This window comes from Diceros bicornis, chromosome 4 (genome assembly GCF_020826845.1).
Source record: "Diceros bicornis minor isolate mBicDic1 chromosome 4, mDicBic1.mat.cur, whole genome shotgun sequence".
Taxonomy (NCBI): Eukaryota; Metazoa; Chordata; class Mammalia; order Perissodactyla; family Rhinocerotidae; genus Diceros; species Diceros bicornis.
Genome location: NC_080743.1, coordinates 3,483,676 through 3,497,312, shown reverse-complemented (window position 1 = coordinate 3,497,312; position 13,637 = coordinate 3,483,676). Strand labels below are relative to the sequence as shown.

Here is a 13,637-nt window from a genome sequence, read left to right as displayed (position 1 = left end):
ACGGTAAGGATGAGCATCACGTCAGGCTGGGCAGCAAACATTGCAGGACTCGTTTGTGAATAAGCAACTCAGAGGCTAGTCATAAATACATCAGCAGACTGTCTCCCTGTATGTCTCGATGTTCTTAAGCCTCTTCCCAGCTGAATTTCCCAGAGGGTTACATTGACCTTGAGTGCTTTGATGGCTTGTAAGGCTCTCCTTCCTCTGAGTTAACAGTGTCCTAACACTCTTGGCATTTATGGTAACAAACTTCAGGTGCGGTCATATTTTGCCTGCAAAATTTTCCTCTTATGTGTGTGCTCCCTTGCTCCTCCTGCTCCTCAAATATAGCGTTTCCTCCTTAGCGTTTGAACTGTTGGTTAAAAAAATGAAAGCTCCATAAATTAAGCAGAGGATGAGCTTCACCTCCAGCACCTCCCCTGGATCCCTCTTGCTGTGCTCCTCAGAGCTTTCTGCCCTCCACAGGCAGTGGGGAGCTTCGCCGGAGCAGGGGAGCGCTCGTGGCGGCCAGCGAGGACGGAGGGACGGCAGCTGGCAAAGGAACACAGTGGAACAAGGCACAGGTGACTGCATCCAGCCAACTGGGTCAGGTTGTCACAAGAAGCTCAGGGAGGCAGGAAGCCTCTGCAGTTGCTTCTGCTTGATGCTTGCTGGGAGCTGGGCCTTCCTTCCTCCCAAGAAAGACTGGCCTATTCGTGACCTTAACTTTGTCCAGTTGCAACACAGAAGAGAGTTCTTGTAGTCGTGTTAATCACCAGGGCAAGGAGTCAGAAAAAGGTACACTAAGAGATCATCTCTTTTGAGCTTGTCCATATGAAGGGAAAAGCTCTTTTTTTTTTTTTTTTAATTTTTTGTTTATTGCAGTAACATTGGTTTATAACATTGTAAAAATTTCAGGTGTACATCATTGTACTTCTATTTCTGCATAGATTACATCATGTTCACCACCAAAATACTAATTACAACCCATCACCACACACATGTACCAAATTATCCCTTTCACCCTCCTCCCTCCCCCCTTCCCTGAAGGGAAAAGCTCTTGGTTACCATCCAGGACGTGGGTCTTGAGTGAACTAGACAAGGAGTATATTCTTGACAAAGGCTAGGAGCTGTTAGCTTTCTATCCAAGTGAACAACTACAAAAAATATAACCAATTGTCAAATGATTAATGCAAAAAGTTTTTAGTGCTGAATTTTTTATTAAGTAAAACTTGATTCCTTTAAGGGGACTAAAGTGGCTAAAATGTTATTAAATGCTTTTCTACATTACTAAGGACGTAATAACCATCATGTCTTTAGGCTGCTTCTGTGATTCTCAATCTCTAGAATATAGGAGGGCTCGTTACAGCACAAATTGCTGGGTCCCACCCCGGGAATTTCTGATCCAGTACTTAGAAGTAGGGCCTGAGAACTTGCATTTCTAACAAGTTCCAAGGTCTGCTGGTCTGAGGACCACTCTGGCAGAACAATGGGAGAGGCAATCATCTTGAAGGTGTGTAGGTAATAGGGCTCCTCTTGAATCAGTATTTAGCGGTTTATAGTAGGCGTTACCAGAGGTGGTGTTGCAGCCTGCAGACATTGGTGATTAGGGAACTAAGGGTAAGACCCAAATCATGGAGTGGAGGGATTGGGGACAGTGGGAGGAGAAGAGCCTGGAGAGACAGAAGAAGGAAGCGGGAGGGAAGGGAAGATGGAGGAGTTCCAGCGAGAGGGAGAAACCCACCCTGAGAGGGGTCTCACTGCCACATGAAGCGATTGCTCTATTGAGTTTGATTGCTGAGGTGGTGACAAGGGCTGTACCTAAAACAGATGGATAAGGCCCTGAAGGTTTCATTGTATTCCCGTCTGCATTAAACAGCAGAAATGGACAAGTTCTTTGAACTTTCATCATGATACTCATTCTCCTTGACAATGTGTATTAATCGCCAGATGGGGACCTCTTTCTTTTGGGCAGATAAGGTCATAAAGATAAGCTGTGACAATTAAATGGCCACATTCTTTTATTTTATCAATATGGTTGGACTCTAAGTTGAACATGATAAGCTGTACACAGCTTTTTCTTCTTCAGAGTTCTAAGACATGATTTTGGATGTCTAAGTTTACATGGAAACACCAAAGCAGAAAAGGATGCAACTTTTAAAACCAATTTTTACATTCCATTTGGTTGTAAAGTAATTACTCAATATTTTATTTTGGTTTTAAAAATTAAAATCTTGCCCATGTATAAGTGGAGAGAATATGGTCATGAAATCATTGGTATTCTCCCTTCCACCTATGATCTCTAGCAAAACAATGCCCAAGTCTATTTTAAAAGCCGCCTTAAAAAAAATTATTTCAATGAAATACCAGTAAATAATAATTTTGATTCTTCTTTCTATGAAATGTCAATCATTAGAAATAATATTAAAATTCCCAAATACCTCCATGATAGCAATATTCAGGAAATAATATTTTATGGTAAACATTTTTAATAAACAGCAGCATAAAATAATCAGTGTTTAATATCATCGCTGGTGTGTGAAATACAAATGCATATATCCTCAATATAAAATAGTCTTTCTGTCATTACAGTTCCATGCTTGTCTATTTGAAATGCCCAAAATAACAAATCAAACATTAAGTAATACAGTGATTAAATGCATGCAGTGAAAATAAGGAAAGATATGGTAGGGCAAAATATCTGAATATTGCCGTTATATATTTGAAGAAAGTCTATATTGAGTTAAAAATAAACACAGGAAACAAGGAAACAGACCAGATATAAAAATGCAGAGATATATTTTCACTTCTGTGATACAAACCATAAACATAGCTTTGTGCAAAAAAGGGGAAAGATCTGAAAATAGTCATCTTACAAAATATTGTCAACAAAGCAGAAGATATTTTTCAGTCTGTGAAAAAATACTATTTTAATACAAAAGGGACTGTTATGTAGTATCACAGTGCTATTATAAAATACAGTATTACAAGTGGTTTTGAAATTTAGTTTGCTCACCTATATGACTTCAGTAATTATAAAATGTTTTCAATAACTGTTATAGTTCTTTATAAAAAACTAACTTGGATTTATTTTTTAACCATAGTAATGTTTTTCCAGAGTAGGTATTTTACTGGCTCATGGAATGCTAATTTCCCTTTAAGGGACTCCTAGAAAAACTCAGATTCACTGAAATTGTGTTTAATTAAAATAATAAATATTCTTGGAAAACAATTGATTGTCGTATGAGATACAAAACTGTGGTTTGAATCTTCATCATTAAACAGTTGCATAGCAACAAAAGGATACAAATATTCTCCTCTACCTAAAGCTAAGAAATGTAACTTCTGAATCAGCTTATTTATGCCACAAAAATATGTCTTAATTTATCTCCCAAATATATCTGGATATAGCCAATTCTTTGAGTTCACAGTACCATAAGTCCATGTTTGCTGTCTGAAGATTCAGTGTTTGGGAAAATTGCAACACATTTTGGTAAATGTATTTCCTGATTTCTCATCCCAATTGTATTCTTTTACAAAACTGAAACATCAATGTGCTTCTAATTCTCTTACATTCTCCTCATCAAATATCATTTCCAGGAATTACTTTATATCCTGTAAGTCTCTTTATAAGTCTCTTGAGCTGTAAAATTAAAAAAATGAGACTTGGAGACATTGTTCTTAGAAATAAAGGAGTTGTTTTTTTTTTTTTTTTTAACAAAAATCAAAATAACATTCCTTCCTGTATAGAACTTGAAACCCATAAGAATTTAAACTTGGCAAAAATGGCCAGCAGGTCAATGACCTGAGAGGCACGTTGGATACCTCCTTCTGAGTAAGGCAAAAAGGATCATGTTGCTTCTGTTTACCAGCTTAAAAAATTCAGTTCGTGGTAATCTTTGAAGTGAGAACTCAGTACAGTACTTTTTTCTTAAAAACACTGTAATATTTTGCAAAACAGAATTCATAGTCTTTGGATTCCACCTAACTCTATGAATAAATTGTCAGAACTCTTGGTGCTGGAAAAAAAAAACTGTGAACGTTTCCAGACCAGAAAAAAAAAAGTGAGAGAAACTTTAAATTGACTAGATATTGCTGTCATGGAGTTTCCTACTTGCCCAGAGTCCGCTGATGGTGAGTGCCCCTACACCTTGGACAACTCATAGGCAGGAGGTTGCGAGCGCCCATGTGCTGGTCTGCAGTCACACCTCTGTTTCTCAATGTTATTGGTCCAGGGATGCTCTGAGACGCTGTCGCCGTGGAAACCCTTGTTCCTCTCCCATGGATGCTGATCTAGGCCCAGGGGCCATTCTCCTGACTGTGCATCCTTTGGTGCCTCATTTCTAATGCAATGAAGTGTGCTATCAACCAACAATCAATTCCAGCATCCACATCTAGCCTTCTTATGGTCTGATGCCCTATGTTATTTCAAGGGCTTGTGTAAACACATTGTGGAAAAAGAAAATGTGGAAAAGGCCTTCATGATCAGCAGAGGAGATTCACAAAGAGGCACACTCTGCACCTTTCCAGAGAAGCCCCACTGTGTACAAGGCTTCAGGGGATCTTATACTTGTCTTATGGCTCGTTTCCATCTAGGATTTCAAATTTGGCCTAAGGTTTCCTCATTGATTCTGAACATCACTTCCATACAAAAATGCATAGAGTCTAAAATGAATCAACATCATTCCTGAACATCTGTCCTGAAGAAGAGACAGCAGGTAGACAAACGCTACGCTATATACATTTCACGGAGGGACCAGTCGTGACGACCGAAGGTGAAGATACGAAGCACCATCTGACTTTCCTTTTTGGTTTGATACTTAATCATGAGATTCTCCTCCTCACTGGTTTGCAGTTTTCAGTACTTGAAACCAGAGGTACCAATCCCAACGCCAGGGCATGCACCCTGATGGAGTGTTAATCCCCAGCGTTTTTTTTTTTGGCTGGTGTCTGCTCTGCTTGCTAAGACACAGTTACACTTCACAGAAGATACTTGTTGCAATGTCTGCCAGATGAGAACCTTACTTTAGTAAAAACATTTGAATATAAATCTTTTCTACGGCCTTCTAGTTTTTCCTGTATACCACATTTACAAAAGTCGTGCATTTTACATTTCTGCAGAAATCATAGACTCGGTGTGTCCATGAATATTGGAGTCTCCTAGCAAAGATGGTTGCTTTGAGTCTATTTTGTAGGGTTTTTGAGATTTGTTGCCAAAAACGGTGATACCCATTCCCCCGGGATGATTTGGAATCGACATGTGTGGTAGCAAAGGAATATTTGCTTCCTGATTGGATCCTGATGAGGGCAAGCTGGTCACATGACCAGTGCTAGTTGACCCGCTGGCGCTGCTCGGAGACCGACTCTTGGGAGGCGGGCAGTGCTGAATCACTCTGGGAGGACCTGTTGGCTGATAGTGGGCAGCTGGAAATGCTGCATATCCAGGAGGTATTGGGTATCCATTGATGGGGATGAATCGCTGGTTCTGAGGTATTGGTGGGCCAATGAAACCAGCGATCTGGCCCTGTGGGGTAATACCCTGGCTCGGGAACATGTAATTGGGATATCTGGTGTTGCTGAGATTACTCACTGGGCTGGCACTAAGGGAGGTTGTCTGCGTGGTGGCATTTCCTCCAGAAGGAGTAGTAGAGCTGGTGTGACTGGAAAGTCCCTCCCAGGACCGGAGCCGGACGTGAATGTCCTTAAATCTCGGTCTCCTGGAGGGAATCTCGTTCCAGCATTCTGCCATGAGGCTGTACATGCGGGGCGGGCAGTCTTCGGAGCATGGCAACAGCTGTCGCTTTCTCACCATCTCAATCACTTCCTGGTTACTAAATCCATAATATGGCTGGAGTCCAAAACTGAAAATCTCCCACAAGACAACCCCAAAGGACCAGATATCTGAATCAGAAGAGAATTTGCCATACATGATGGCTTCAGGGGGCATCCAGCGAATGGGCAGCAAAGACTTACTCTGCACCCTGTAGTAATCAGCGGAGTATATTTCTCTGGAAAGCCCAAGGTCTGAGATCTTTACGTGAAGTTGCTCTCCAATTAAAATATTGCGAGCTGCCAGGTCCTTGTGGACAAAGAAATGACTGGACAGGTATTCCATGCCAGCTGCGATCTGAATTGCAATGTGCAAGAAATCCCCATGGTCCAGGCTGGACTTTACAGTCCCGTCTTCATCACTGCTACAGCCAACATCGGAGTGTGGGGATCGCATGATGAGGAACTCATGGAGATCCCCCTGATTCATATACTCAAAAAGCATACACACAGGTTGTTCCTGAGTGACAGCACCCAGAAGGCAGACGATATTGGGGTGGTGTAGTTCAGCCATCAGAGAGGCTTCCTGTTGAAACTCTGTCCATTGCTGGGGGTTGTTATAGTCTTTCAAGGTCTTTATGGCCACCAGCTGAGCGTGGTCCATGCCTGGGAGGTAGAGATGGCCCTTATAGATCTTTCCAAAGGCACATTCACCCAGTTCTTCCATAAACCGCACGGCAGAAAGTGGCAGCTCTTTGGCCTTGCTCTGTATGAGAGAAAGGAAAAGTGTAGTTTAAAACATTTCCTAAGGCAAGGCATCTTGGCATCTGGAAAAAGAGGTGGGGCGTAGAGAGAAAGGTTCTACACATCAGATTAAATAAAATATCGTAGGTCTGTAAGTCTTTAAAATTGTTGGCTGCAACTCAGAGGAGGCGCCATAGGCAAATTTGTTTCGCCCTTACCACCCCCCCCCCCCCAGCCTCCTGCTCCAGCAATGGTTTCCTGCTGTTGCCTAGAGTCTTGCTCCTCAAAGTGTGGTCTTGAGGCCAGCAACACCAGCATCACTCGAAGCTTACTACAATGAGGACTTGTGAACCCACCCTGGACCTACTGAATCAGACTGTGCATTTAGCAAGACCCCCGGTGATCTCAGTGGACCCTGGAGTGTGAGATGCCCTGCTGCAGAGGGTGCAGCCTTAGTTCTTAGCCAGGTACTTAGAGTGACTGTGATTCGGTCCTAACCCGCCTTCCCTGGCTACTCCTCGATATGAGAGCCTTGCTTTAGTTAAATAGGTCTCCTCATTGTCCACCCCCACCACCATGCGCATTCCTGCTTAACACCCTTGTTCCTGCAATGCTCTCCTATTCTTAGGATATCTCTCGTGTGAAAAGCCAGAGAAACCAAACCAAAGGCCGTCCTCCTGAGGTGGGACGTTTGGAATGTGCTCTTCTCTTCTTATCACATTCTTGCTTCCTGGGAAACTCTCCCTGACCGCTGTGGTCTCTGCCTCCTCTGTGGTCCTTGTGCCTCCTGTCTGAATGAACCATATGCTAGAGGCAGCATTTGGCTGGTCTCACGCATGACCTGCACAGTCAGGCGATTTGAGTGTGAATCCTGCCTTTTCCACTTTCCAGCTGTGTGACCCACGTACAACGTTTCACCCTGGGCCTCAATTCCCCCATCTATAAAAGGGGATGATGAGAATTGATAATAATCCTCCTTATCTCGTGGGGTTCTTGTGAATGTTGAATAAGGAACATTTGTACAGTACTCAGCAGGGGGTCTGGCACAGGGCAGCACTACAGACTTTTCGCCAGTGTTACCTTGCTGTTGCTGCTCTTTTCATGAATATATTTTGTCTTTTCAATTGATTTCAATTTCTTGAAGAGAGGCATTGCCATTCACAACAGTTGATGTCCCTACAGCTTCGCAGGTGGGTTGTTTACCGATTGACATTAAAACAGGTGGAGCAGGGGGCAGGGAGTGGGGGCGGCCTGGTGGCGCAGCGGTTAAGTTCACGGGCTCTGCTTCAGTGGCCCGGGGTTTGAGGTTCGGACTCTGGGCATGGACTGATGCACCGCTTGTCAGGCCATGCTGTAGCGGTGTCCCATATAAAGTGGAGGAAGATGGGCACAGATGTTAGCCCACGGCCGATCTTCCTCAGCAAAAAGAGGAGGATTGGCAACAGATGTTAGCTCAGGGCTAATCTTCCTCACACAAAACAAAACAAAACAAAACAAAACAAAACAAAACAAAACAAAACAACAAAAAACAGACCAGGGAATGCATCCAGCTCCCAGTGAAAATAAGTATTAAGTTGTGACATCTGATCTTGGCAGTAAATGTCTATAGACATAGATTTGAAATTCACTTCAAATCTAATCTGAGGTTTAGTCTAATTTGTTAGGAAAGAAGTCTTAAAGCAATGCATTTGTACATAAACTTATTTTTAAAATAATCCTTGCACTTTAAATCCTTATTTTTTTAGAAAAGAATACTGCTCTGAGTATCCCAATTGAAGCTGACAATATTGCAAATACATATGGAATTCAGAGCTCTCTGTACCGAGTTTAAAACAATAGTTTAGAAAATTAAGTAAAAAACTTCTCTAATCCAAACTCTACTAATTTAGAATTCATGATGATTGGCTCTGTTCTAGGCTGATATTCTCCAGGGCAAAATGCCCACTAACCTAATTATAAGTGTAAATAAACTGGCTGCAAAATACCCACTTAAAAGGACAAAATGGAATTGAGGATTTTGAAACATTAATTCTTCCATGCAAATAATACTTCATATTAAAAACAGGGCTCACTTATTCATTAAAGCAGATTTTATGGGGTTTGTATTTGGAAACATCTTATAGAAAAGTTACTTCTGCTGAAAGCAATGGTAATGCAAACATTCAGTAATTCAAAGCTGCTTGATCCAGTCCTATTCATCCTAGTATCGTCTGTAACAGCCAAAGAGCAGAAAGATCCTAAATGTCTACTTGGAGGAGACGTTAAATTAATTATGGCGGAGCTAGTAAATAGAATATTATACAGTTGTAAGAATGAGGACATCCTCTGTGTACTGATATGGAAAGATCTCCAAAATCCTATTCCTAAGTGGAAAATAAACAGCAAAAGGGCAGTTAATGCCGTATGCTGCTTCTGTGTGAAAGAGGAGAACAGGATGACTATATTCATATTTCTTTGCGTATGCATAAAGAAACTCCAAAAAGATGCTCAAGAAACAGCAGTGGTCATCGAGGGTGTGTGGAGGTGGGAACTAGGCGGGGGCAGAGGTGGGAGATGTGTCACTTTATGCCCTTTCATACTTTAAAATTTTTGAACCAGGCGAATATATTACCAATTCAAAAAAGTAAATAATTTAAAAAAACGTATGACCAATCCTTTCATCTGATTAAATCGTGAAATGTCTTCTGCAATCGCAGGCTCATCCACGATTTTTCGTTTTGCTTTGAGGGTCTAGATTTTTGTGGAAGCTCTGGAATTCCTTTGGGAGAGCAGCATGTGGGTGAAGAGAAAGTCTCCAGCTGAACCATCCTACTTTTTCCTTTTGCAGTACTCACACTCAGATGATTTTGCTTTTGTGGCAAGAGTAACCCAAGGTGAATTTTTCCCACATGATGTTAACATTGGGATTTCCATCAGAACTTTTCCTAATGATGTAAATTAATCCAATTTATGTGAAGGTCCCTCGAATGGCATAGTAGGTATTACTTACTTTTTGATCTAAACAGGATCCCTGGGCTTTTGGTGATAGAGAAGGGTAAGGGACTGAGTCATAAACTTCTTTTGAGGGAAAATGGGAATTAAGAACTAAACCCAAGGAATGTTAGACTGATACAATGAGTGAGGCCTCCTCCTCCCTCTCATGCCCCTGCTGAAACCAACCCACAGGCAGTGTGCTGTAATTCAAACCACGTGAGCTTTGGATTCAGAAAAATCTGAATTTGCATCTTGGACCTGTTGCTTTCTATTAATGGTTAATACTTATATAGCACTTTCTACATGCCAGACACTGTTCTAAGCAATTAACAAATATTAACTCATTTACTACAATGGTCCTCCAGGGTAGGCCCTATATAATAGCCAGCTGACCTGGGGTCAGTTTCTTACTTCTCTGAATCTCTATTTCCATATCTATAAAATAATATAATACCTAGCTTCCATAGACAATAGAAATTAAATGCAATAGTGTATGAAAGTAATTTCCAACTAATAAGTGCTCTTTAGATAAATCTTATTATCCTTATTACGGAAGTCATCCAGGAAGTGGAGTAAATGCAAATGCTTTAGACCCATTTACAGCCTTAAGCAGTTCTAGACAATCTTCCAAAATTCCCTCTACGTTTAAAAAAATTTAAGTTTCCTCCTGTTAAGCTTTCTCTGTTCTCCTGTAGTTGTTAGTTTTTTAAAAAATTCTTGAAAAATGACAGAGAATTTGTTTTGGAGCCTATGGGTGGGTGCGAATTTGAATGACCTGTGGCCTGCTCCTCTGAGGATTCTGGGCAATGCGGGTGGAGCTGGGGGAGCAAGACTCCTGTGGCAGAGTGGATGGTGGCAGACGGGAAAGGAAGCAAGCAGGCCAAACTTCTGGGGACTGGAAGAGGAGAAGGGTGGACAGGACCTTGGCGCCGGCCTGACGTGCCGTCCCGGGGGCTTCACGGCCGAGAAGGCCGCTGCATTCCCCTGCAGTGAGGTAAGCAAGTTAGCTGTCTCGTATTCGCCTTTGGAAGAAGCACTCTTACTGTTGCCATTTTGCAGATGGAGAAAGAGGCTTAGAGAAGAATCCAGAGTCTTTAGGAGAGCCAAAGGAGCTGCGTGTGCAGGGCCTCTGCTCCGGGCCACACCGTCCTGCCTGAAACCAGAGACGCCTGCTGACCGGCACCCCGTTGGACACAGAGCGTCTCTGGAGGCCCAGCCTGGGGCAGACACCCTGCGGGGCCGTGAGGTCAGCCCTCCGTGTGCGGTCACTCTGTGGAATCCCGATTGTTCTTTCTCCCCGTTCAGACAGATGAAAGAGCACGTTCTGACCCCAAGTGTGTCGTGTCAGATCTTACCCATACCCGGTGGGCCACACAGCATAGAGTCCCAGCTCCTCTCCAGCCTAAAGAAGGAAGAGGGCATAGTTTACCAGAGCTGGTCATAACCAAATTTGGGGCTTTGCTTTGGAAAGAAGCAAGGAAAGCAATGAAAATGGCAGATTTCAGAAAACCTTTCTGGGGAACACCTGCACAGCAGCCAGCAGAGAAGAACCCAGAAAAATCTGCTCAGAGCTTGGTTTCTGGGGAACAATTTACACAGTGATTTGCATTTTAAAAATGCTCAAGTTACTTGGTACAAATGAGTTTTAACTATAGACTCATTTTCAAATTTTACATAAATCCTGATCTAGTTAAAAAATCGTAAAAACCCTTAAAGAAGCAGTCAGTAGACTGTACGGTGACGGCAGGAAATTAGCTGTATTGTTGAGGAACAGATGGTTTACATTAGACAAACCCTTTAGGCTAAACTTGTTTAGGTCTGGCATATTGTAAATTATATTTTAGTAATGAAAGTGAAATGACCTCTGCTTGACCTCAAGTGGGGTTTGTCTGTTTGAACCAATGTAGTGGAAAACTATGAAAGAAAATGAAGTCATAAAGTTTTGGCAGTTCAATTTTGGCTCATTTCAAGTTTAGGGGTTATAAATCTGTTTAGTTTTTGTTTGACAAGTATTTGTCATACAGGGATGTACAAAATGTAAAGAAGTGTAAAATACACAGGAGGCACGGTGCCAAAGTAAACCAAGTACAAAGGGAAACGGGAATGAGTCGGGTCCTGGGCTCCTATCTCTCTATCACTCCCTCCATTAGCTGAAGGACAAGATGGGCTCGGTTTATTATATGCTGGAAGGCAATTAAGTACCTTAAAACTGAAACAGGCTTTCAGTTTAAATGTTAACATTTTTACTTCTCAAAGTAAACACACATCTGCCTCAGTGCGGTTTTAAAAATTATATAATTTGGGGGGGGAGAAAAATCAAAGTTGATACGTTATTCTAAAATCCAATTGTGCTTCTTCCCGTCGACATTTTTTAAGAGCAACTGTGTTTGAGCTTTGCTCTTCACAGAAGGGAAACGAAGGGAGAGCATTTTGGATGTGAGTCATTTAGATGTGAGTCAGACGTGAGCACTGCAGTACTGTCTAAACAGCTGACAGAGAGGCCCTGCTGATGTTGGTGGCTTCTCTCACCTGACTGATGAATGCTAAGTGGGGACGTGTGACCCTTTTAGATCTATTAACTTTAGATATGAAAGCAATGAACCATGGGTTGTTTTTAAAAATTGAAATCATGCAGGTGGCAGAGGGATGAGGAGGACAGACTTTATCTCTTTCCACCTCTGGGAAGTTACCCCTTAGGCGATAATACATTGAAATGACTCTTCAGGGGGAGCAGCTTCCTACTACCCTGCCTTGCCTTCTCACTTTATGTAAGTGATCACCATGGGAAGTAAGCAGCATGGATCCGGCTCTGTGACTTTTGGCCCCTAACCTGAACAGAGTATAAATGCTCTACTTTTGAGTCCAACTTGAAGTAGACACACAGATAAAAAGCAGAGCTACAGGAGGTGGAGGGAACCAGAGCCCAGGGCGGTTGTCTGTGACAGGAAGGTGGCTCCAACAGCAGGTGCCGAAAAAGAACTGAAGTTTATCCTCATACAGTCGACCCAAACCTCCCCGTAGTCCCCGAAGCCCCTGCACTGGTTCCTTTCCCATGCCCAAATGCCGCCAGACCGCTGCCCTGTACAAATATCTTTTGCTGTACATTTGCCAATTCTAGCTGGACACGAGTGTCTGCAGGAGAAGAGCAGGTTCCACATGCTGGCATTTGTCCTCAGCCCATTAGAGGAATAATGAAGCAGATCCTGGCCCTAGCGAAATTAGAGAGGTATTTTGGGTAATAGGAGGACATCACCAGGTCCTTTTTCTCTTTGGAAATAGAGTTTTCCCTGAGATCTCTATTCCCTGGGGACTGACTTGCTCTCTGAATCTCAAGGACTGACCAGCATGGTTTACATCGGAGCAGGCATTGGAATGGAGGGCTTGCTAAAACACAGATTGCTGGGCTCCACTCCCAGAGTTTCTGTAGCTCTGAGATTCTGCATTTCTGACAAGTTCCCAGATGACGAGGATGCTCATGGACTAGAGGCTTCACTTTGAGAACCACTGGAAATAAATGAATATGGCTTTCTGGATCGGTGATCTGGATCCCTGCTCCTTGCACGATAAATGACCACAGTGTGTCTGAAGACCCTGGTTGAGTGATTCTGACTTAAGACAGAAAATAACACTCCACTTCAGAAGATGCTTTGGAAATGCCAGCTAAAGAAAATATAAGAACCACTGACTGGTATTTACTGGCCTCATATTCTGCATGGCTACTGTCTTAGTGAGATTCAAGGTTTCAAAACATAAATCACTCTGTAGCTTGGGCCACCAGTTTATCCTATTTTCATGTGCAGACAGTCGTGTGGGATACATTTTACTAGCTGGTTGCATCCGTCAGCTGATAAGGTATACACTACACACTGCAGAGTCCACATACAGAACAGTATAGGAGGAGCCGTGCGAGACCGGTGAAGAGAGAAGACAGCTCCTATCCTAGATGTTTGTCATGTGAACTTCATAATGGCTGCCATGTAGAGAACACTTGCCATGTGCCAGACACTGAGATCATAATAACGGCTACAATTGTTTTTGGAGAGGTTATGTGTTAGGCTATAAGTACTTTACACATATTAACTCCTCTCATCCTCACAATAACCCCACAAAATTGGTCACTATGACTATTATCCCCACTTGGTAGACGGAGAATGTGAGGATCAGGGTGGTTA

At 42.5% G+C, this 13,637-nt stretch overlaps 1 protein-coding gene across 3 annotated transcripts in view; it reads right to left on the bottom strand.

Annotated features, from left to right (window-relative positions):
- Positions 1-4,172: 4,172 nt before the first annotated feature.
- The window catches only part of ROR1 (receptor tyrosine kinase like orphan receptor 1), a 374,358-nt gene continuing 364,893 nt past the window's right edge, over positions 4,173-13,637 (bottom strand). For all 3 annotated transcript variants that reach the window (XM_058538215.1, XM_058538217.1, XM_058538216.1), the window contains one exon: positions 4,173-6,514. In XM_058538215.1, the coding sequence (XP_058394198.1) occupies positions 5,087-6,514 (1,428 nt within the window). In that variant the 3' untranslated portion in view covers positions 4,173-5,086. The remainder of the gene's footprint in view (positions 6,515-13,637) is intronic.